This window comes from Pelobates fuscus, chromosome 3 (genome assembly GCF_036172605.1).
Source record: "Pelobates fuscus isolate aPelFus1 chromosome 3, aPelFus1.pri, whole genome shotgun sequence".
NCBI lineage: Eukaryota > Metazoa > Chordata > Amphibia > Anura > Pelobatidae > Pelobates > Pelobates fuscus.
In genome coordinates, this window is record NC_086319.1 from 323,804,022 (window position 1) to 323,830,503 (window position 26,482).

Below are 26,482 nucleotides of genomic sequence, written 5' to 3' on the forward strand. Positions count from 1 at the left end.
ATTGTGCCTTAACATGCCCCCATTTTTTACCATTACATGCCAAAGTATGTGTTAAAAAATAATTTTGTGCATTTTTTACATACGGATTGCATTTTTGCTGGGCATTTTGTATATTTCATATGTGCCACTAAGTTCAAACCCCCCAAATTATGCTCAGCTAAGTCTTCTGAGTAAAAGGACACCCCCATTGTATATCTATGGCACTATTTCGTGAAGCTACAGTGCCATACAGGAGACCTGTCCTTTTCAGTATTCACAGTAGAATTTTGAGAGACGGATTTAACGAGCCTATGCTTCCATTTGGGGTATTATAACAGTTTGACTGTTCAAAAAAAAACCACAAAGGCCTACCATTTGTAAAAGTAGACACTCCAGGGTATATCATAAGGTGCATATTGTGCCTTAGCATGCCCCCATTTTTTCACCAATATATGCCAAAGTATGTGGTAAAAAATAATTTTGTGCATTTTTTGACATACGGATTGCATTTTTGCTGGGCATTTTGTATATTTCATATGTGCCACTAAGTTCAACACCTCCAAATTATGCTCAGCTAAGTCTTGTGAGTAAAAAGACATCCCCAATGAATGTCTTTGGCACTATTTTGTGAAGCTACAGTGGCATATTGGAGACCAAGCCATATCAGTTTTTACAGAACTTTGAATTTTGACGCTGGGCCTATGTGCAATTTCCAAGCATCTTCGCAGGTTTTAAATTCAAACTACCCCACAAAGGCCTACCATTTCTTAAAGTAGACACCCCAGGGTATTTCAAAAGGCATATTTTGAACCTTAGCGTGGGATCATTTTTCCGCTAGCTTGTACCAGGTGTAGTGGTCATAAGCGTTTTTTCTGCATTTTTGACACACAAAGTGAGTTTGCACAGTATATTTTGCAAACCTTATGTGTGCTACGACTGTATAATACTTCATATGTTGCTCAGCTATGTCAGCTGAGTACAAAAATACCCCCGTATGTACCTTTGCCAGGTATATGTGGACATCAGAGGGGCACATTTGGGACATAGTCATTCCAGTTTTTTTCAAACTTTAAATTTTTACGCTGTGCCCATGTCCCATTTTAGAGTATTTTACCAGGCTATATAATTCAAACTACCCCACAAAGGCATACCATTTCTTAAAGAAGACATCCCAGGGTATTTCAAAAGGCATATTTTGAACCTTAGCGTGGGATCATTTTTCCGCTAGCTTGTACCAGGTGTAGTGGTAATAAGCGTTTTTTCTGCCTTTTTGACACACAAAGTGAGTTTGCACAGTATATTTTGCAAACCTTATGTGTACCACCACTCTATAATACTTTATATGTTGCGCAGCTATGTCGGCTGAGTACAAAAATACCCCCGTATGTACCTTTGCCAGGTATATGTGGACATCGGAGGGGCACATTTGGGACACAGCCATTCCATTTTTTTTCAAACTTTTAATTTTTACGCTGTGCCCATGTCCCATTTTAGAGTATTTTACCAGGCTATATAATCCAAATACCCCATAAAGCCATACAATTTCTTAAAGAAGACATCCCAGGGTATTTCAAAAGGCATATTTTGAACCTTAGTGTGGGATCATTTTTCCGCTAGCTTGTACCAGGTGTAGTGGTAATGAGCGTTATTAAATGTATTTTTTAACTTTTTAAAACTTTTTTTAACTTTTTAAAACTATTTTTTAAACTTTTGTTTTGCTTATTAATTTTTTTAAAGTTTCCTAAACTTTCGTAAAACTTTTTTTTACAGATTTAACATTTTTCTAAGCTTTTTCTTTTACCGTTAACCCCTAACTAGCAGTAAGCAGCACTAACAGTAGATTCCCCATTTTCCCATAACTCCCACCCACCCCAGCTAGCAAAATATTTAATTATACAGTATTTAAATTAGTTAATTAAATAAATTTAAAAAATAAATAAAAGTTAATCGTCAGGGGTTAAAAAAAATTAGATCACAGTATAATACTGTGATCTGTATTTTGATCACTGTAGGCAGTGATAGACTGGCAGGGAAGGGGTTAATTTTTATTTGGACTGGGTAAAGGGTTTATTTTTTTTATTTTTTACTTAAACGTTATTAAAACTTTTTTTAACTTAATTTTTTAACTTTTTAAAGCTTATTTTAAAACTTTTTTTTAACGTTAACCCCTAGTTAGCCTAACACTAAATCCCCCAATTCCCCACTAACTTCCACCCTCCCCAGCTAGCTAAATTTATAATTTTAAAATATTTAAATTAATTAATAAAATAAATTTAACCCCTGAGGGTTAAAAAAAAAAGAATTAACCCTCAGGGGTTAAAAAAAATCAGATCATATTAAAATGTAATCCCTGCCAATTGATCACTGTAGTCAGTGATCAATTGGCAGGGAAGGGGTTAATTTTTAATTAATATGGGTAAAGGGGGTGGGATTTTAATTTTACTTTTTTTTTTACACACCAGGGGGCAGGATCACTGAAGATCCGTCTCCCTGCACTTCACACTGAACCCGGAAGTGCAGGGAGGCGGAGGTGAGTATACAGAGCACATGTGCTCGCTCTGACATGCTGTCAGAGTGGGCACATGTACTGGGGCAGCCCGATCCGGTGCTCCCAGTCTGCCTCTAATACAGAGGCAGACCGGAGCACCATTAACCCCACGATCGCCGCGATTGCGGCGATCTGGGGTTAATTTTACCGCGTGACGGACAAGGTCCGTCATCCGTCGTTAAGGGTATCCCCTGGATGACGGACCTCGTCCGTCACCCGTCCTGAAGGGGTTAAGGCAAGATCCACTTCCTTTGTCAAGATAACAAAGTGCTTTAAGCTCCACCATTTGTCTTTAAGCTTGCTTTAAGCTCCACCATTTGTCATGATAGCCAAGTGTAGGAAAATACATGATACAAAGTATTTCCTACTATGTCTAATGTTTCAAAGAGAACTAGTTCAGAAAGAAAAGAACAACAGAATCTGAAAGGAAGAGAAGAGAAAATGATAGGATTAAGGCAAGGTTGAGGGGACAGAGGCACTTTAAATCTACTGCTAATCTCTTGGCATTATAGCACACATTCAGAGGTCATGTGGAGTCCATACCTCGGCTCGTCAGAGGTAACCACACGATATTAGGCAGGTGGTTTTAATGTTGTGTCTGATCAGTGTATTGTTTTTACTTATCTTAATACATTTTTTGAGAACTGCACTATTTATCTTTTCTTGGTTCTATTTTTATAAAACACTGCTCAAAAAAATAAAGGGAACACAAAAATAACACATCCTAGATCTGAATGAATTAAATATTCTTCTGAAATACTTTGTTCTTTACATAGTTGAATGTGCTGACAACAAAATCACACAAAAATTAAAAAATGGAAATCAAATTTTTCAACCCATGGAGGTCTGGAGTCACACTTAAAATTAAAGTGGAAAAACACACTACAGGCTGATCCAACTTTGATGTAATGTCCTTAAAACAGTCAAAATGAGGCTCAGTAGTGTGTGTGGCCTTCACGTGCCTGTATGACCTCCCTACAACTCCTGTGCATGCTCCTGATGAGGTGGCGGATGGTCTCCTGAGGGATCTCCTCCCAGACCTGGACTAAAGCATCTGCCAACTCCTGGGCAGTCTGTGGTGCACCGTGACGTTGGTGGATGGAGCGAGACATGATGTCCCAGATGTGCTCAATTGGATTCAGGTCTGGGGAACAGGCGGGCCAGTCCATAGCATCAATGCCTTCGTCTCGCAGGAACTGCTGACACACTCCAGCCACATGAGGTCTAGCATTGTCTTGCATTAGGAGGAACCCAGGGCCAACTGCACCAGCATATGGTCTCACAAGGGGTCTGAGGATCTCATCTCGGTACCTAATGGCAGTTAGAATACCTCTGGTGAGCACATGGAGGGATGTGTGCCCCCCCCCCAAAGAAATGCCACCCCACACCATTACTGACCCACTGCCAAACCGGTCATGCTGGAGGATGTTGCAGGCAGCAGAACGTTCTCCACAGCATCTCCAGACTCTGTCACGTCTGTCACATGTGCTCAGAGTGAACCTGCATCAGTGAAGAGCACAGGGTGCCAGTGGCGAATTTGCCAATCTTGGTTTTCTCTGGCAAATGCCAAACGTCCTACATAGTTTTGGGTTGTGAGCACAACCCCCACCTGTGGACGTCGGGCCATCATACCACCCTCATGGAGTCTGTTTCTGACCATTTGAGCAGACACATGCACATTTGTGGCCTGCTGGAGGTCGTTTTGCAGGGCTCTGGCAGTACTCCTCCTGTTCCTCCTTGCACAAAGGCGGAGGTAGCAGTCCTGCTGCTGGGTTGTTGCCCTCCTACGGCCTCCTCCACGTCTCCTGATGTACTGGCCTGTCTCCTGGTAGTGCCTCCATGCTCTGGACACTACGCTGACAGACACAGCAAACCTTCTTGCCACAGCTCGCATTGATGTGCCATCCTGGATGAGCTGCACTACCTGAGCCACTTGTGTGGGTTGTAGACTCTGTCTCATGCTAACTAGAGTGAAAGCACCGCCATCATTCAAAAGTGACCAAAACATCAGCCAGGAAGCATAGGAACTGGGAAGTGGTCTGTGGTCACCACCTGCAGAACCACTCCTTTATTGGGGGTGTCTTGCTAATTGCCTATAATTTCCACCTGTTGTCTATCCCATTTGCACAACAGCATGTGAAATTGATTGTCACTCAGTGTTGCTTCCTAAGTGGACAGTTTGATTTCACAGAAGTGCGATTGACTTGGAGTTACATTGTGTTGCTTAAGTGCTCCCTTTATTTTTTTGAGCAGTGTATATTGCATCACATATTTCCTTTCTTTTAATTCATGTTTTATGGAACAGGGGCTGAAAACATGAACTCATATCTTGTTATCTTGCTTTTAGCATGAGCTACAACAGCTGAAACATGAAGAAATCTTTAGTGTGAGGTCAGAAAGCTCCCAAAAAGTACCGTTTCAGTCCAATGGCCTTAGTCATGTAATCGGGGCTCAAAATTTCATTTCCTAACACAGAGGACAAAATTTTACAAAGTGTTGTGAAAGAATGTGTATTGATTGAGTCCTTGGGTGAAGGGATAGTGTGGATGAAGGTACAGTGCAAACTGGAATACATGGGCATATCTATGTATGTTAAGGGCTGCTGTATGCATAAATGAGTTGGTAAAAGTTGTATGCCAGGGTGCCTGTATGTAGATATGAATGTGCTGGGCATGTGTGTGTTTGTAAATGTTTATGGGGGGTATATTTCCACACGCACATATAGGCATGTATACTGTTGTGTCACAGTAAATATTTATGTGTGGTAGTGAATGCCTGTAGAAATATATGGAATGGAATATTGTCTTAATGTACGAATATATGTAAACCAGTCATTGTGTTATAATTTTCACAAAAAAACGATTAAGGAAAAGCGCACACACAAAAATAAAATTCATGCATTGAATCAAAACCTTTCTTGAGGCTTCTGACCTTACAACGCTTACTGTGTGCTACAGCTGTTGTAGTCCATGCTTCTTTTTTATGCCCCATACATTCATAACTTTCCATATAGTTATTTGTCATACTTACAGATTCGTACTTTTCCTTTTTTCTTGCTCTTCCAATATGGCTTCCTGTGTAGTGATAAAAGGAAAGGAGCATTTTTTTTATTGACAGAACTTAAATATAATATTATGTCTGTGCCAAAAATATGACAATTGTAATCAATATGAGACTCACTCTGATACTGTTAACTATGGCGGCCATTTTGCTCTCTGCAGCTTCTGGATTCCCAATGAGGTAGTCCCATGCACAGAAGATTCTCCAGCAGAACGTATAGTTTTCATCAGATGCACTGGCCAAGCTGAGGCGTGAGTTCTTAGCCATTCTGAAAGAGCAAAAACAGATTTTGTCCTTTTCCATTTTATTTCCATTTCTAAAATAATCTATACACAAACCTAGACCTAGTTGTGTGCAAAAAGAGGAATGTATGCATACATAATTAAAACTAAATTGAAAACATGTATATATATATACAGGGAGTGCAGAATTATTAGGCAAATTAGTATTTTGACCACATCATCCTCTTTATGCATGTTGTCTTACTCCAAGCTGTATAGGCTCGAAAGCCTACTACCAATTAAGCATATTAGGTGACGTGCATATCTGTAATGAGAAGGGGTGTGGTCTAATGACATCAACACCCTATATCAGATGTGCATAATTATTAGGCAACTTCCTTTCCTTTGGCAAAATGGGTCAAAAGAAGGACTTGACAGGCTCAGAAAAGTAAAAAATAGTGAGATATCTTGCAGAGGGATGCAGCACGCTTAAAATTGCAAAGCTTCTGAAGCGTGATCATCGAACAATCAAGCGTTTCATTCAAAATAGTCAACAGGGTCGCAAGAAGCGTGTGGAAAAACCAAGGCGCAAAATAACTGCCCATGAACTGAGAAAAGTCAAGCGTGCAGCTGCCAAGATGCCACTTGCCACCAGTTTGGCCATATTTCAGAGCTGCAACATCACTGGAGTGCCCAAAAGCACAAGGTGTGCAATACTCAGAGACATGGCCAAGGTAAGAAAGGCTGAAAGACGACCACCACTGAACAAGACACACAAGCTGAAACGTCAAGACTGGGCCAAGAAATATCTCAAGACTGATTTTTCTAAGGTTTTATGGACTGATGAAATGAGAGTGAGTCTTGATGGGCCAGATGGATGGGCCCGTGGCTGGATTGGTAAAGGGCAGAGAGCTCCAGTCCGACTCAGACGCCAGCAAGGTGGAGGTGGAGTACTGGTTTGGGCTGGTATCATCAAAGATGAGCTTATGGGGCCTTTTCGGGTTGAGGATGGAGTCAAGCTCAACTCCCCGTCCTACTGCCAGTTTCTGGAAGACACCTTCTTCAAGCAGTGGTACAGGAAGAAGTCTGCATCCTTCAAGAAAAACATGATTTTCATGCAGGACAATGCTCCATCACACGCGTCCAAGTACTCCACAGCATGGCTGGCAAGAAAGGGTATAAAAGAAGAAAATCTAATGACATGGCCTCCTTGTTCACCTGACCTGAACCCCATTGAGAACCTGTGGTCCATCATCAAATGTGAGATTTACAAGGAGGGAAAACAGTACACCTCTCTGAACAGTGTCTGGGAGGCTGTGGTTGCTGCTGCACGCAATGTTGATGGTGAACAGATCAAAACACTGACAGAATCCATGGATGGCAGGCTTTTGAGTGTCCTTGCAAAGAAAGGTGGCTATATTGGTCACTGATTTGTTTTGTTTTTGAATGTCAGAAATGTATATTTGTGAATGTTGAGATGTTATATTGGTTTCACTGGTAAAAATAAATAATTGAAATGGGTATATATTTGTTTTTTGTTAAGTTGCCTAATAATTATGCACAGTAATAGTCACCTGCACACACAGATATCCCCCTAAAATAGCTAAAACTAAAAACAAACTAAAAACTACTTCCAAAAATATTCAGCTTTGATATTAATGAGTTTTTTGGGTTCATTGAGAACATGGTTGTTGTTCAATAATAAAATTAATCCTCAAAAATACAACTTGCCTAATAATTCTGCACTCCCTGTATATATATATATATATATATATATATATATATATAGTTTTAGGTTATTGGTAGCAGGCTTCATCCACTTACTGGATATGGGCTGTCACAAAAATGAATGACAGGAACCCTGTCACTTACCACCAAACTTGTAAAGGCTGGACTGTGTAGTTGATACAAGGTTATGTATATTGGGGAATGTGTAGAAACATGGGTTTAGGATGGTTTGTGCTGCTGGTCTGATTTAGTGATGTAGTTAATGAGAATTATTATGTAAGTTATGGCTAACCGTAAGTCTTATATATTTAAATATTTTTTCTTGTCTTAGAAATTGTAACTGTAATTCATTTAATCTGAATCCATAAGCATAACCCTGAAATCATACTTAGATTCTTTGTGCCTCTATTTCTAACCTATTATCTTAATGCCTTGAACCCAGATATCTGTTAACCCTAACCACTTACAATAATATAGGAGACTTACTATGTACATCATAATTATGCCAAACAAAAGAAGACAAGACAGAAATGTTAGCAACATGATGGTAGTGTCCAAAATTGCAGCACTTAAATATCCCATCCCATTAAAATATGGGGGTAACCTGCTGGAACATGAGGAGGAGGCAATAGAAACATTAGATAGGAAACAATGGAAGTGTTATTGGGAGGAGGAATAGAAGCACTATGCGGGGTGTGGGATGGAAATATGGATGAGATTGGAATGTTGGAGAAGAAGAAAGGCAAATGAAAGACAGACTTTAAATATGATTGGGGTACTAGAGATATAGTTAGTTAGTTGGGGTGAGCTGTATATAGCATGTATACCGTTTAAAAATATATAGTCTAGAGGGTAGACTTTGGGAGAGACATGTGCTAATCTATACAAATCAACAAAACACATTGCATAGATGATTAGTGTAACTAATAGTCTATATTTAGTGTTCATGTGAAGCTCCTTACATCAGCATATAATGTAACATACACCAAAACATATTACTTTCTTAACAGTGTGATGAAACTGTAGGCAAAGACAGCCATTCCAACCAGAAAATAAGCCAGTGGCAGGCGATACCCGGCTCTTCCGATCTTCCTTTCCCGGCCATAGTAACCATAAAACAACACAGAGTACTGAAGATAACCCTGCGGAAAAAAATATTACCCTGTCAGTAGAGAGAAATTACTTTTGTAATTGTTCCATGTTATCTGTTTATAATTCTATCCTTACGTGGGCTAAATTGTTTATATCTCGGAGCCGGAGGTATATTGTTCAGTTAGAATTATTTATGGAGATTATCCAATCAATATAAGGCAGAATGTACAATCTAGATATAACTACATTTGTTATCTAAAGATTTTGTTATGTAATAACTGACTCCATAGATATATTAGGTATAAAGAGTATAAATTGTGAATCTTGCCCCCAATGACCAGATGGTGTTGAGGTCCTGTGCTGACGGAAATTCCTTATCAGGGATTTTCTTATTGATTGTGGTTCCAAAAGGAGCTCCAGCTAGGATCTGATAAGAAGAAGATAACAGTAAATATCAATCATATATAAATTCACAGACAGATAGGATATAGAAAATCAGAGAGTGAAATCCATATCAATTCTTCGTGGCCAAGAAGTGTGCATCTGCTAGTTAAAGGATAGACGTGACAAAATTAAATTTCACAATCAAAAAGGGGGGGGAAAAAATCATTTTTGTGAAGCTTCTGGAATGATAACTAATGAAGAAGTCTTCTATTGGTATAATGGCAAAGGACCACAGTTATATTGAGGTCAAACATGAGAAATATTTATTATATTGTATGATACGAATTGTCGCAAACATGACATGATAACTTTAAAGGACACATTAAGTACTCTTGTTGTTTATACCTTGTCCTAATATTGGTGCATATACCTTGTCCTAAGTATAAACATTTCAGAAATGGTAAATTTTCAATTTACCAGAGATTAGAGAGCCACTATAAGCACTTCCTAGTGAAGACTTTAAATAATCTAGTCTATTGCTATTTAGTCATTTAATAGTCAGAAATGTAGTGTAGTAAACAGAATACAGCCATGTTATATAGTTCATGGTTGAATAGTAACACGGTAGCGAATAAACAAACAAACAATAGATCTAAGCTACATCATAAACTTTATTAATGAAAGATCTAGCCTTGATCTGCCGTGTTTTTGCAAATGATACAAAATGTAAAAGGAAGAGAGACAGGAGGTAGATAGCAGCAAATCAACCTGTGTCAGGCCTCATCACCTCAAGGACACAGGAATATAAGTGTTGGAATGTCCATCTATGTAAGTAGGCTGGGTTACAAATGCCATAGCTGTTATAGATGGCTAATGCTATATTTCTTTTTTATATTGAGGTTAGATGAAAGGGTCTGAAAAGACAACCATATATCCGCTTGATATTTGTAGCAGCTGAGATGTCTGTAAATCAGCAGTCAACAGACGGATTCAGGCAGCGTGAAGCTATTACAGGCATTACATATTAGCATAATGGACTTGTGTATCCAAATATCTGTGAAACTATTCCCTAATGGGTCCGCTCTACCAATACGTTTTATACTGTACAATTAAGCACGCCCTTCGATTTTATGAAATACTTAGTGGTGAACAATGCCTTTACCTCTGGCAATACAACAAACGCTCCAGTCAAGATTGTGAGTACAATGTTAATCCCAAACAACCACCTCAGGAAGATGAAGTAGGATGCCACTCCTGATCCAAAATGACCTAATACAAGACAATGTTAAGTGTTATTCTGATTCGAGAACCCACTGAATAGCATATATAAAGTCTGCATTCTGTAGTGGTACAAATATTTTCTTTGTGCCCCTGTTAGTGCTAGAAAAGTAAGCACTGCTGGGATGAGTTGGCATCTCAGCTTCTGTGTATGTTATACCTGCAGTGTTATGTAATTGCACAGAATCAGCTTAATTCACAAAATAGTCTTTACTTTTAGTTACATTTTAAAAGCCAGCAGCTGGGTACCCTTTAACCCAAAGCACATGTCAATGCTAACTCTCCCTGCTTAATATAAATCAATCTATGTTCATCGCTTCAGTACTGAAGAAGAGGAAACCCTCTTTAAGTAACGTCTATGACCTGGATATGAGGAAGCCTCAAAAGACTCAACATAAATAGATTAACCACAAACGAGGGGTTAAAAAAATTGCCAACAAAGTACAATACATTCTAGTGTCTCCTACCTTTTTCTGATTGTTTCAAATGTGATTGTTCATTTGCCACTCACAGCTTACACTTAATTGTTTGCACAAGAGAGGCTATTAAAAGCACAAGTAAACCTTTCACAAGATCTAAGAAGGACCTAACTGAAGTACAAGCAAGTGAGTTTTTGCAAAATTCACATTCTCATTCACAAAAAACTTCTATTTTGACAGATTAAGACTGAGACAACTGAAGAACCTTTCTAAAACCTATACCACCAAACCCCACTACTAAATCACTACAAAGGTGATAACATTGCTCAATCTGTATACATTATAAAAGGTTTTGGATAAGGCTTGGCCTTTTTTTTTTTTAAGATAAATCACAGTTTAATTGAATTTAAATTTATCCAGGCTCATTCTGATCATACTTCTGTAATATAAATAAACTATGATTAAAACTATGATTAAAATGATTTTATTGTGCATGCAAAGAGTTTAAAATCCAAAAGACTAGATAACCAATTTATAATACTTACTTTCTATTTTCTTTATCCTCATTTCCCATGGAATAAAAAGGACAACAAAGTTATACAACAGTCGTGCAAATTTTCTCCAAAGCTGCAAGAAAAAAGTGGAGTGTAATTATAAACAATCAAATGTGGGTCAATACATTAAACAACAATTTATTCTGTGCTGGCAACCAGCTTTGGGTCAAAGTAGTCCTTCTACAACATTTCTTCCCATCAGCTATTTTAGCTTAACACCTCAGCATAACTAATATATATATTTTTAGTTATCAGAAGATGTCAGGTCAACATGTTTTTGCAAAAAAAAGAAGGAATAGAGAGAAAGGGCTGCGCCAAAGAGAATCGATATATAAATAACAAATAGTCCAAATAAAGTCTTATCTAAAAATGCTCTTATTGGAGACGCAGAGTCTGTAGATGCTTGGTCAGGAACAAATGTCCTCGTTGTTCTCCTTCTTGTAAATTCACTCGTATGTAAGAGATAAAACAAATAGAGAACAAAATAGTGCAATAAGTCTAATTATGGAGTAAATAACATATTAAAAGCTGGTATAAAACTCACATTTACAAGAGCTATAACTCGCTCTAGTGTAGAAGGCGTACAGCGGTGCAATCCCCGCTTATGGGATATAGGGAAAATTTCCTCCGTCAGTGGTGTGTTCCACGCTCAGAGATAAAAGAGAGGCAACCAATAGTGCTCACTGGATAAAATACTGGAAGTAAAATATATATAAAATGGTACTCACAAGGGAGGAGCAGACCAACTGCTCCTTGAAGTTTCGAAACTTATAAAATTATACCAGAACGTCCTAATATAGTATTTAGGGGAGCTCCAAACATCAAATCAATATTAACTAAGAATTTTACCAAAGAAGTAACAAATGTACCCCCATTATCCTTTTTTCCACAAATCAAAGGTTTTTGCAAATGTAAAATGTGTATAGTTTGTAGAAGCACTGATCCCACTGTTCCTCATAAAGTAACCCAATTTATTTCAAGAATGACAAATCAGGTTTATAAAATCAATGACTTTATTAACTGTTCAATGAAAAATGTTATTTATCTGTGGCCTCCAATATGTTGGAATGACTACAAGGTGCCTAAAAACGTGATTAAGCGAACATTGCAGAAACATTAAAAATGGATAGTTAAGGCTTCGCCAACTCCTACTACCATACATTTGGGGAGGTTCTGGCGCCCCACTTGGCTGAAGTATTTAAGGAAGCCGTACACACGGGATCGCTCCCTGGGGATATGCAGGTAGGCCATATTATCACCCTCCCCAAACCAGGCAAACAACCGACGTGCCCGCAAAACTTCAGACCAATATCGCTCCTTAATACGGACATTAAACTCCTCGCCAAACTCTACGCACTAAGACTGGGACCTATACTCCCCCATATTATACATGACGATCAGGTGGGGTTCGTGAAGGGACGTCAGGGAGCAGATAACACTAGAAAAGTCCTCAGCCTCATGCACAGCCTCAGGGCAGCAAAACCGGGAGGGGGGGCGATTATTACTCTCCCTAGATGCGGAAAAGGCCTTTGACCGACTGGGATGGGGGTTCTTGGAGGCGGCCCTACACAGATTCGGGCTCCCGGGGGGCTTCATCTCAGTGGTCAGGGCCCTCTATTCGGAGCCAACGGCCCAGGTTCTGAACTCAGGATTTGTATCTGACAAACTCAAAATAACTAACGGGACAAGACAGGGCTGCCCCCTGTCGCCCCTGCTGTATGTGTTGGCGCTGGAACCCCTGGCGTCGGCAATCAGAGCACACCCATCTATTCATGGAGTTCGGGTAGGAGACAGGGTTTATACCCTGAACCTCTTTGCAGACGACATACTCCTAACCCTGACGCAACCACAAATTTCTTTACCTAACCTACTAACGTGCTTACAGGACTACAATAGGGTATCCTACTACAAGCTCAACCTCACAAAAACACAGGCGTTGGGAATTGACCTCCCGGGACAAATCCTGCAAACCCTGAAAGAATCCTTTAACTTTGACTGGAGGGACGACTACATAACTTTTCTAGGTATTAAAATGGCTAAGTCAACACACCACATGTTCAAATACAATTACGAGAAGCTATCACACAAAATGACACAAACACTCCATCAATGGGGTAGTGACTTCCACTCGTGGCATGGGCGCGTAGCGTCATTCAAAATGTCACTACTCCCTAAGCTGCAATATCTGTACCGATCACTTCAGATCCCCATCCCCAAACAATATATGCTAGCCTTACAAAAAAGCGTCACACGATTCGTTTGGGCAAACAAAAAACCCAGAGTAGCACTTCATATACTTAAGAAACCGACAGCAAAGGGGGAATGAACTTTCCAGACATAAATCTATACTACAAGGCCGCACTCCTATCCATGGTAGCAACTGCACACAGGACGACCTCACCACCACAATGGGTGGCTATAGAATCACACTGGTCGTGCAGGGCCGGGGTACACCACCTATTCTGGATACCTATAAAACAAAGACCCAAAACACCGTACATGCTAGAGCCAACCAAGCTGTTACTACACACATGGGATACACATCATATACATCTCAGTGGCCCACTGGCAACATCACTAGCAGCAACAATGTATGGCATACACCTGAGGAACCAGACATTTGATCATAACATTTGGACGAAAGCAGGATGCACACATATATACCACCTATACAACAGGACCTCCTTGAAACAATTTCCAGACTTGCAGACACAATTCAGCCTACCAAATAGGGCACTTTTACCATATTTACAACTCAAATCCCTCTTGCAGACGACCACGGCCAGCCTTCCGGCGCCCACACTTTCCAGATTTGACACCTGGTGTCTCAAGGGAACACCACACAAGAAAATCTTTTCAATGGTATATGCAGCACTGTTAGAAGGCAAACCCTATAGATAACTTTAAACAAACATGGCACGAAGACTTGGGTTGCAATTTCACCGAGGACCAATGGTCCAGAGCTTTCACAATCCACAAAGGTAACAACACATCTTGTATTACACACTTCGAGCAAATACGGAAATTACAATACCAATGGTACCTGGTCCCAACAAGGCTTGCACACATATTTCCTGGCACTTCCTCCCAGTGCTGGAGATGCGAGGCAGACAGGGGCTCGCTACTCCACATGTGGTGGTCATGTTATCGTATCCAACCGTACTGGACCACGGTGAGTGAAATCCTCACCCACCTGTTGCCTATGCCCATGGAACTAGCACCAGCAATATGCCTCCTGTACATATGGCCAGAAAGCCTAACTAGAGTACACACAAAACTATTATTTCACACAATAATAGCTGCATGCACCCTCATAGCCAAAACCTGGAAAACAAATAGCCCCCACAAAAAATTTGCTACTCAAACAAATCCAAATGAACTGGGAATACGAATTAATGGCTAATAAACAAATGGGGGAAAAGGGGGCAACGGTAGAAGCGAGTCACATATGGGACAAATATTGGGAAACAATGAAATCTCAGATAGCTGGGGAAGAGTAAGATCCCAGAAAAGATAAAAGCACCAAGAGTTGGTTACCTTAAGGGAACAGAGGACCAAAAGCGCAGAGGTCAACAAAGACCCCCCAACACCGCGTACCTGACTAGCAAACCAGATGCTAACCTGAAATGCTAACCTCATCGAGCAGATGACATTACGAAGCTATGATTTAGATCCCACTTGTACATAAGTTACACCCCGACCCCACCCCAAACACAATCCTCAACCCCCCCCCCCATCACACGGTACAGAGACACCCGATACGATGTACCTCCATGAGTGTCCTTACATGTCTATCATTAGAACACATCATGGGAGAGATCGCCAGTATATGCCACTCAAAACACCATCGAGCACTGCATCCAAAGATATCCTACATGGGTGGGAGGCAAACTCGGACCACTATGATATTAGGCATTAATACCCCTCTCCCCCTTCCTTCTCTTTTGTACCCCACCCCCCCAACAAAATAGTAATGTATACCGCTTATACGACAAACGGAAATGTATACATCAATGTTGATACAAATGTAATGATTCAAAACTTCCCCCCCCTCCGCTGCTTCCTTTCTGTACCCCAAGAGTATCTATAAAAGGAATAAAAATTGTCAAATTGAAAAAAAAAAATACTTAAACCATTCAGTATCCAAACATGTTATTAAACTTAATAAAGACCCAAGATTGTTGAAGTGCATTGGAATGAAAAAATGTACTATTCCATGGAAGGGCGGTAATATTAAAAACATTTTAGGTAAAACTGAAATGGAATGGGTGTACAAACTTCAAACTCTCACACCCCATGGTCTAAATGTTGATTTTGATTTGTTTAATTTCTTGTAATTATATGCTTTTACATTGTTTTTATTTATTTTTTAATAGATGGACTATATTACTCTTTATACCATCAAAAGATGTGGTATATACTGTTTTATTTATACATTGTATCTTTTATGTATTTTTAATGTATATTTATATTATTTTTCTTCTATTTTATTGTGTTTACCCCCTGCTGTTATTTCTCTTTTAGGACTATGCCTAATGACACTTTTCAGTATATCAAGCATAGCCCTTTATCTTAACGCCGGCCACATCTTTGTGTGAGCCGACGTTTTTTTCATCCCCATGACGACGGCCGCAGCTTCGTGCGGGCCGCCGGCTTTATTATTTAGTTAACTCTCCATGACGACGGCCGCGGCTATGCGTGAGCCGCCGTCTTGTATAATCACGCCCCTCTTGTCAGACGTCGGCCGCAACCATATGAGAGCCGACGTCCAACTTCAATCCATTAGTTTAGACGTCGGCGGCTGCGCAGTGCGCGCCGACGTCTGTTTACTAAAAGTCCCAGCATACCATGCAGCTAACATGCCGGTCACATGACTGCATTACCAAGTTAATTTTTAACTAAAATAAACCTCGTTTATAATGTTTTTAAGCTCAATAAGGTTCATAAAGCCTATTATATTGTATGTTTACTATGAAAATTGTATTCTTATATGTTTAACTTTGATTGTTCATTACTGGAATTTTGATTGTCTGTCTCTAATTTTGGCGCCAATTTTAAAGATTTGAATTGTTATTTAAACCTTTGCCAGGTATCAGGTCCTTATTCCATATTGATAAAGCCGTATTGGCAAAACGCGTTTGTGGATATTTTATTGTGTATTTTAATATATTAAAGATTATTTGGTCACTTTTTATTGGTGCCATTTATCTTTCTTTTTGATACACTGTATATTGTTTTTTACCTGGCATTTTTTTATCACCCTGGACTCCAAGTAATCCGAGGTGGGGATAATACCACCAGCGCTATCTTCAAGGAGCAGTTGGTCTGCTCCTCCCTTGTGAGTACCATTTTATATATATTTTACTTCCACTATTTTATCCTGTGAGCACTATTGGTTGTCTCTCTTTTATCTTTGAGCGTGGAACACACCACTGACGGAGGAAATTTTCCCTATATCCCATAAGCGGGGATTGTACCGATGTACGCCTTCTACACTAGAGCGAGTTATAGCTCTTGTAAATGTGAGTTTTATACCAGCTTTTAATATTTTATTTACTCCATAATTAGACTTATTGCACTATTTTGTTCTCTATTTGTTTAATCTCTTACATACGAGTGAATTTACACGAAGGAGAACAGCAAGGACATTTGTTCCTGACCAAGCATCTACAGACTCTGCGTCTCCAATAAGAGCATTTTTAGATAAGACTCTTTTTATTTGGACTATTTGTTATTTATATATCGATTCTCTTTGGCGCAGCCCTTTCTCTCTATTCCTTCTTTTTTTTTCATTATACTTTAAGGGTGTTTGAGGGATTCCCTTATAGGGTTGCTGCCCATTTGTTATTTAGCGCTTACTCTTTTCTTCTGTTTTACTGAAGATATTTTTGCGTTAATATTGAAACCCCAAGATGGCAAGATAAGACACTTAACAATTAATCAAAAATGTGTTTTGCAATCTGCCAGTTAAGCATTGGTGGCTTAGTACTGAGCAATTGCAACTCAACATCATGTTGGGGGAGTCGTTCTGTAGGCCAATACAATGTAACTGGGTAATCAGCCTATTTACAGCAAGTTTCTACAATATGTAACATACAATCCCTTCTATCACAGAAGGAAGGTAACCCTAGCCAACTGATGGTAAATCATAACCAAGATTCTCCTGGGGGTGTACATTAAAGTAAACTTGGTATGTATGTATATATATATATATCTCCAAATAACTGGCACTCTACCTTAATTACGAATACCTTGGTGCTTCAAACGCTGTATTTATCAATGAAAATAAAAATTAGGAGCACTATCAGCACTTCTCATTTATTTGACAAATTTAGCAAACATGATTGTTACATTAATGACCAATGTTTCGGCCGCTCCATGGGCCTTTCTCAAGACTATGGTACAAATATTAATTAAGCTAACCTCTCTATATAAACCTTTAAAAGCATGCTGCACCATCTGTGTACTGTGAAGGATGCACCTTGATGACATGAAACCACGTGTCTCCCATTACTATAGCAGCATGTGCGATGTTTATAACGTGAAATCTTTGTGAAGCTAAAAGAATGATAAATTAATATATGTAAAGTATCTAGGCAATGGGTAGTTAGTGTTACTTGTTACTGAAGGGATTATTACTTTTCACATACTATTATAAGCCAAGTTAAAAACTCACAATGTTGCAGTGAGGGAATTTTCTGTAACCCACCAATAATATGTTATATTATCCAAGAACATAAAGAATGATTATTCTTTATTATTATTATACAATTATGCAGTTGAAGTTGTGGGAGGGGTTACCCGGCTATTTAAACTCAGGCCCCCTACACCACAGGGCTGATGCTGCCTGGTTCATTTCTACTTCCGTTTCAAAGGTCATCAACACAGACTGCCTAAAACTCCAAACAAGCTGGTCTGGGCCTACTGTGGCTCCCACGCCGATCGGACCAAGTTTTTCCCTGCTCCAACAACTCCCATCCTGCTGTTCCAGCCACATGCAGTCAGAGACTCCCATGTCGATTGGTCTAAGTTCTCCCTGCTCCAACAACTCCCATCACGCTGTTCCAGCCACATGCGGTCAGAGACTCCCACGATGACCGGACCAAGTTCTCACTGCTCCAACAACTCCCATTACGCTGTTCCAGCCACATGCGGTCAGAGACTCCCACGATGATTGGACCAAGTTCTCCCTGCTCCAACAACTCCCATCACGCTGTTCCAGCCACATGCGGTCAAAGACTCCCAAGCCGATTGGACCAAGTTCTCCCTGCTCCAACAACTCCCATTACGCTGTTCCAGCCACATGCGGTCAGAGACTCCCACGCCAATCAGACCAAGTTCTCCCTGCTCCAACAACTCCCATCACGCTGTTCCAGCCACATGCAATCAAAGACTCCCAAGCCGATTGGACCAAGTTCTCTCTGCTCCAACAACTCCCATTACGCTGTTCCAGCCACATGCGGTCAGAGACTCCCACGCCGATCGGACCAAGTTCGTCCTGCTCCAACAACTCCCATCACGCTGTTCCAGCCACATGCGGTCAGAGACTACTCATCTCCTCTCCAGAACTGGCCGTCCGTTCCCGCCGGCGCTATGAGACCCCTTACCGGCTTCCAGGGTCTTTTCCTGGACCAAACCCCCATGTCCACCAAGTCTGGGTACTTTCCAGCTGCATAGCTGACCTCTCACCTCACCGCAAGCTTCCGGCTCAAGTCGTTTGTTTCCTGTACCAGTCAAATCCACGAACCGTGAGTCTGCCTGTACGGGCCAAATCCATGAACACACAATTGTTCACACGTTTACGTTCGTACATACCGTCCATTCTGGACTTTATCCCGTTCAGGACTTAAATCAGTTCACCTACTCCTGCCTGCTCTTTGTTCCATTCCTATTCGCTAGTTTATTTTCGTCAAATTTCTACCGAACTAGTCTCCAGTCTATCTCAGTTACATGCTTCCATCTAACGGCCACCACAATCATAGTACCAATTCGGTAGTTTTACACTGTTCCCTGATACAGGAATGTCCAGGTTCTTTTTTGAAAGTATTTAGCCTGCTACTAGTTATCCTTACATGCCCCCTGTAGTTCGGTTATGTTTGCTATGTTTCTTGTTATTATTTACAATTGTGCATGGATATTATCAGTTTCCCATTACTAATTCAGCTCTGGTAAGCGTTTAATATTCACTACGTATATTGCATTACCATCACATATCGCATATGTCTTATTTTATCACTCATGGACTTGGTACTGTTCTGAGGCAGTCATCACGTTCACATTTGTTACCATGTGTTATGACCAATCTGTATACTTGCTCCCATGATAGGTACATTACTTATTTGGCGGACGACCACCTATTCGCTAAACATTTTTGTAACATGCCACACTCCTATGTTCAGTATATGTATCGTCATGTTCCCTGGGACAAACCCTAGTGTACCAGGCTTTACCATACCATCATATGTTCCCCCTGACTCTACGTCAAAATAATCACGTATTATGCAAAAGTTTATTTACTCATCGCTGCTATATTCTACTCAAGCAAGTTCATCATCCTAACCGACACTTGCTATTCAGGCATAGTATCACCAAACCTACAGCAACTCCTGTCTAACTGTTCTATGTTACATCAGCCAATGCTGGCACGCAATTCCTCCGCCAGGCCGTACACAAGCCCACGCCCGGGGATCCTTAATTCCCCACACATGCTGGCAAGACCATAATTAAATACGGGATAGCTCAAAACTGCACTCATAGCTTGGTATTCCATATCCCCCCTATATGTATTTTAGCTACAGAAGTCACAGGACCAATTAGCGGTCACTCATGACTCTGCCTATCCCCCATTATTGTCGCAGTATTGGTTAAACACTCCCCATGGTCTCTGGTAGTAGCCTAGGATCCTCACCCTAATCACTTATAGGGATATTTTATTTATGTCCTATGAATCTTGTACCCACCATCGTAGGGTCAGGATTCTAACAACTATGTCCTCAGGTTGCCTATTCATAGACCAGCCTCAAGAACAACCACCCCGTATTTCGTTCACAGTAAGTCAAGCCCAATTCCAGTTCCAACTTGCCTCCCACCATCATTTCACTTTAGGTTCTCCAATATCTCATTCCTCTGGCAAGGAAACCACATTCTACCCCAAGCAAGGTATGTTTACCCACCTCACTACTACCCATCACTCGTCCCATTCACGGATCCGGTATGACAACTGGCAGCCTGGTTCCCAGCTATGCCAGTAAATAGCCTCATCATTATCAATTCCGTGAGGCCAACACCCATCTTCATCTGCATATGGAGGTATACGCCCCTCGGCGCAACACATATCTAACGCCTCACATCCACCTCTCCAGGTTACGAGTTAGGGCCTCACCCAGCATGGCCTCTTATATTGACTCTTTTTACAGTCCCCGAGAGGCCAACGTTCTTGCCACACCTTTCAGTGGCCCCTGCCCACAAGGCCAAATCACATGAAGTCAAACAGTTGATATCCAGTCTACTTGCCTCCATACATAACATCAACGATGGACTACAGAGGCTGGAATCTCCACAGACACTGACGCACATCCCAGCCACAGGACTCCCAAATCCCTCTCATGGTTATGTTATCCTTTCAAATCCCGCCCCTAGCACATCGGTTTACATTATTACTCCCTCATACTTTGTGTCCCTGACCATACGCAAAGACATCTGGAAAGGTTAATTTTTGTCTCCTTAATGATTGCCTCCCACGATGTCTTAGAGTACAAGTCTTACTACTACGATGATCTGTACGCCATTCTATACACCAGAATCCCAGACTCAATCAGAAGCTCACTATCCCAGAATTCATCCTAGCCTTCAGACTTTCGTGACGTAAGTGGCTCTACTTCTCCTCACCATAGAGAAGGTTTGCATCAACAACCTGGGGTTTTACCTCTAAGCACACCCTTTCCATCACTCAGTCAATTTCTACATCAAGGTTTTCACACACCAGTTTCACTCAGGTCTGGTCACACTCCTGTCCAGTATTCACAAGTGTCAGAACCTTCAGTCCGCATTAATAGACCCCGCAACACAATCACGTTGCTTAAGAAGGTATTTGACAACCATATTAATTACCCACCCCTAGCCTCAACTCATTGATTTCCTCTAAGTAATTCTCCCAGCACTATGCCAAAGGGGTTGACCAGAGCTTGGGTGGGCAAGACAGACATTTCCTTTGCCTCCAAGCTTCTACCTATTCAGCCATCCCGAGGGCATGTTCGTGGCATTTTATGGAGGGACTGTCATGAATTTCCCACACGTGTAACTTTTAAAGCAAAGAGTAACCCCAAGCTGTTTGTCTTATTTGCTAACACACTATGTTGACTAATACTCAATATTAGCGAATGTCCTGCAGTCACCCATTATCTAAGATAACTTCCTCGCGATAGAACGCCCTCACTCCGCTCTGGTTAGTATTCACAAGACGATGGCACTTTTCCTCATTATGGGTTCCATTTTCACAAATTGACCCTCTTAGGCATTCATCTTGATACTAATACACTACAGAACATGTCCACCTACAGAGAAGGTACAGCGCATCGGAGTCCTGAGAACCTTTCCTTTTGAAGAACACGTGGGGGGGTGGGAGGGAGGGGGAGAATGGATCTACAGTCCTACTGGGCACATTGAGAATTATTCTGCACATTTATTTCCCGACCGCTGAGTCTTCTTCCCACTGACAGTTGCATTCTGGCACTAGTTGTAAGCAGACCTACAAATATGGCTCAGGTTCATACCACACTGGAATAGGAGGCCAGGTTATTCCTGCCATTTCTCATCATTTCCCAGTTACATGGACCAATGCGTCCGCACACACTGATTTCACAGCCAATTTGGTGACGTTTGGTTATGAGATGCCTGGCCAGTTGAGACCCTTAAAAAAAAAACTTTTCCATTCCTCGTCAACATTTATTTGGAATCTACCCCATAGTGGCCGCCTACAAGGCCTGGGGAGGTATGAGTGGATAGGGGAAACTGTCAAGTGCTTCTCTGACAATAAAGCAGCTGGCTATACCCACATTCCATGGCTTAATCTGCACTAACTCGCCTCATGGCATTTGGCAGATTTCTGGATTGAGCTGCCCTCTCTGATTATACATCACAAGCATACAATAGAGATTTCACCTTTAAGTTTACCACCGATTACCATAATACCGATATTCGTTCACTAGTCGCCATTGTGACACTCCTCTCCTTTTTGCCCACACAATTTAAAAAATCTCTCTTAACACTATAAAACTTACCTGGCTGTAATACAACACCATATCTTAAGTGCCTATCCTAGTACCAAACAGTTCACATCCTCTTACCATATGTAATACGTAGGGACATAAGGACTATCCTACGGACAATAAGGTGCGGTCAAAATGTCAGACCTTTACAGGTTATCACTCACTGGACCAAATCTCAATATGCCCCTATTTAACTGCAGGGCAAACCTCTCACTACAGCTAAATTCATAATGTACCTCAGAACCCTCTTAACTAGGCGGGGACTCAACCCCAATGCCTTTTCGGGACATTCCTCCAGAATCAGGGCAGCATCAGCTGCTTCCAGACAAATGTCCCTGCTCACACCATAAACATTAGGACACTGGAAATCCACAGTATATTACTAGATACCTCAACCAGAGCTAGATTTGAGTAGGACAAGCCTTTACGAATCTTGCAATGTAAAGATGTGTAATAAGGTATCTTATTCAACTTTTTGCCCTCTTTTATTACAGGCCTACCCGATACGTCGGTTTCGGCACACCACAACCGACTTTCTCATATATCTAACTTATCATGTATACGGCTTTTGTCCCCGACTACAAATTGGAAGGCGTAGCCTGAAGTTGTAAGAGGGGTTACCCGGCTATTTAAACTCAGGCCCCCTACACCACAGGGCTGATGCTGCCTGGTTCATCCCTCCCACCTCTCCCCTTATACATATTACTATTACAGGTGGGCCCTCTTTTATTACAGGCCTACCCGATACGTCGGTTTCGGCACACCACGACCGACTTGCTCATATATCTAACTTATCATGTATCCAATAACAGATGGCTGCACTCACGGAATATTCAGTTTAAAATATAGCTTTTATTCCATATCCATAAAATCGACGTTTCAGTCCCTCTTGTGGACTTTCATCAGGATTGATAACTTATCATGTATACGGCTTTTGTCCCCGACTACAAATATATATATATATACATACACACACACACATAATATATAATGCCTTAGGTTCTAGAATTGTTGTAATCTCTAAGGCAGGCATGGATGAGCAGTTATTGTATTCAATTTAATGGTCACTTTCTCAAGGAAACCTTTATTAGACATTTTATGTATATTGATAAAAAAAAATCCCAGAGCTTGCTAATAGCAGGCCTTTTTGCAGTCTAATCAATATGTAATTAGGAGGGTTGTTTTAATTAACTTGCCTATGCATTGCTAGATCCCAACTAGACAAAACTGCTAATGGCAGCATATCTTAAACAGTGAGCAACTTTTGAGTGCAGTAGATGAATAATAAACAAAAAAGACAGTAACACTATTACTTGTTATGACATATTACACAATTAGCTAATAATTGTTCTTAAAGTTTAATTTAGTTTTAAAATAATAATTGAAACACCCTTCTGGAAAGACTCATAAAAATATTTTATGCTAATGCAGGCACCCAATTCTTCCTGCAATTCCTAGGATGCACATAAATGCAGACTGGAGTAAATTGCACTTGAGATTGTGTACTATCAAATGCTGTGCCCGCTGCAAACCTTTATCTGTGATGGCAATGCCCACAATACAGTTAGTACAAAAGTTACACATTTTTAAAATTAAAAGCTAAATTGTCACAAGGAAGAACAGTGTATATGCATACCAACAAGTTTTATAAGAGGGGTAATTAATATGTAGGGATTATAAAAATACCCTCTTTTGTCTCACCAATGGTTTTGCCTTTAAGCTGAAAGCAGCAGTTGTGAGCATAGAAAGAAGTTTACCTTGACATTGCCAGGTGAGCTTACACTCTAATGGCCATTGCAGTAGTACTAAAAACCTTAATTTTGTTACATGTTATTTAAGTAAGATATGATTTAAAACATAATCATTGAAACATGTGGAGTTCATACCCAAAGCATCTTTGGTACTTGTCTTGAGTGCAACCACAAGAGCTATGATATGAATGTCACATGCAGGTGGTCGTTCACACTAAGGAAGTGGAGTTTTATTATTGTGTACACACATTGCAACATGTCAAAGCACATCAGTTGCATTCTGACACACGGGAGTTATATATAAGATGTATTGTGTTCTGAAAAGTGGTCTAAAGTACTAAAAGTGGTCTAAAGTACTAGACGCGGGGCAGTCACCATGGAATCCAGTGTAACCAGCAGGCATATTCCACTGGTGTGCCTTTTGAATTTTAGCACCACTTGTCAGAGTTGACACATTTTATACATAACCCCCTATATTTATATTAGTATTGGTGCATCATGTCTTACACAAGCTTACAACACTGTGCCCGTAAGGCTGTTGTAAAAGTGCTCAATAACCTGTCTTAAACTGTATCCAAATAAATATAGTTGAACATGCACACACAGTCCCTACGCAATTAGATAGAAGTAGATCAATTGTGTAATTTTTTACAGAAAGCCTGAACAGATTAGTTCTTAATTCCTGCACAAATTCCTATAAGAAATTCATTTAGTAAACGCATTTAAATAGGCTTGGGATTTAACTAAACAACTGCATATTGCAAATCATCTCAGACTTGGAGAAGTTAATTAATTTTTATAGTGTTATTTCAGACTTTATTACCCATCACAAGTGTTAATTAAACAAAAAATGAACTTGAGTTGATAACCATGCCAGAATCTGTTGGACTGATTCCTTTCATTTCAAAGCTGTGATATTTATCTGTTAAAGACAGGTCGCTGGTTCAAATGGCTCACACATAAATTTGACATCGATGTCACTGTTAAGAGTCTGGGCCCATACTGATAAAACTGCTTAATGGCATCATTTTGGTATCATTACAACAAAACCCTCATCATGCGAGGACACCTCTCAAAATCATATTATATGTTACTGAGTTATTTCATTAGAAATATACAGTAGGGGATTGTTCTGGCTAATGACATTTAATGGCATTTGAGTTTTACTTTTTAGTTTGATATTAATGTTAATGATAGAATATGTGAGTGTAGCGGACCTAGGGTAACACGACTGGTTACCTCCGCTAATTCCCTTCCTTTAGCCAGCCGGGAACCAGTTAGGGCTTAAGGAGACCCATTTTCACATCCCCTCAGTAACTGGACGACACACAGTCCTGAAGCTACAACACAATTTTATTGGCCACACACGGCTTTTATGTATAACCCCATGCAAGGGGTTTACCATACAAACATGCAAGGACACATCCCAAGATCCTCCCCCTCCCTGGGGCCCCAGCATGGGAAGGGACGCTGCTCCCTTTGTTCCCAAAGCCTGCCACTAAACCCACAGGGTTTCCCACACCAACCGCCAGGGGTCTTCTTCCCAAGAGCCTGTGTTCCTGGGAGTTTAGGTGCAGGAAAAAGGGACCGTCCCGTTGTCTCCCAGACACAGAAAAGCCCACCCGTTGGAAAAGATCTAGTCTCTTTGTCCCTTAGGCTCATGAGAGCCCGCCAAACTCGCCAGTGCCTCAAAAGTGCCCACACCAATTTCAGGGACCCTCGCCTCGCTCCCTTGATCGACTAGTCTCCGTTCGTGAGGTCCTGGTGTGAAACCCAGACAAGGGAAGCGTCTCTTTTCAGGGTATGAATGCTCCCCCAGGCTGGCTTTCGTCTTTACGAATGGCGGCCATCCAGGGAAGCACTCATTAAATACTTCCCTTGTGGTTTCACACCTATGTTACGAGTGCGAGCGTTCTGAATAATTGGTGTGAGCGTTCTTATAGGGCACTGGGGAGGTCCTCGTTCGGGAAACGAACAAAGCAGGAAACAATCCACGAATGCTCCCCTTGGTGGCGTTTGTCTATACGAACGGCGAACACCCAGTGAAGCATTTATTCATTGTTTCCTTTGTGGTTTGTGGTTTTGACACTTAACATTCTAAATGAGGGATTGGGGTGGTCCACATTCAGGGGGTTGATGAATTTCGTGGAAACACTCCCAAACGGGGAGCAGGCACAATAAGCGAACATACAGGAGAAAAA

General features: G+C 40.8%; 1 protein-coding gene across 1 annotated transcript in view; it reads right to left on the minus strand.

Moving 5' to 3' along the window:
- TMC3 (transmembrane channel like 3) overlaps positions 1–26,482 on the minus strand; it is a 66,471-nt gene that overhangs the window by 27,946 nt on the left and 12,043 nt on the right. Inside the window, exons 4-9 of the mRNA XM_063446295.1 lie at positions 11,255–11,336; positions 10,175–10,281; positions 8,957–9,055; positions 8,536–8,678; positions 5,708–5,855; positions 5,558–5,601 (exon numbers count right to left, since the gene is read on the minus strand). Coding sequence (XP_063302365.1) covers positions 5,558–5,601; positions 5,708–5,855; positions 8,536–8,678; positions 8,957–9,055; positions 10,175–10,281; positions 11,255–11,336 — 623 coding nt within the window. The remainder of the gene's footprint in view (positions 1–5,557; positions 5,602–5,707; positions 5,856–8,535; positions 8,679–8,956; positions 9,056–10,174; positions 10,282–11,254; positions 11,337–26,482) is intronic.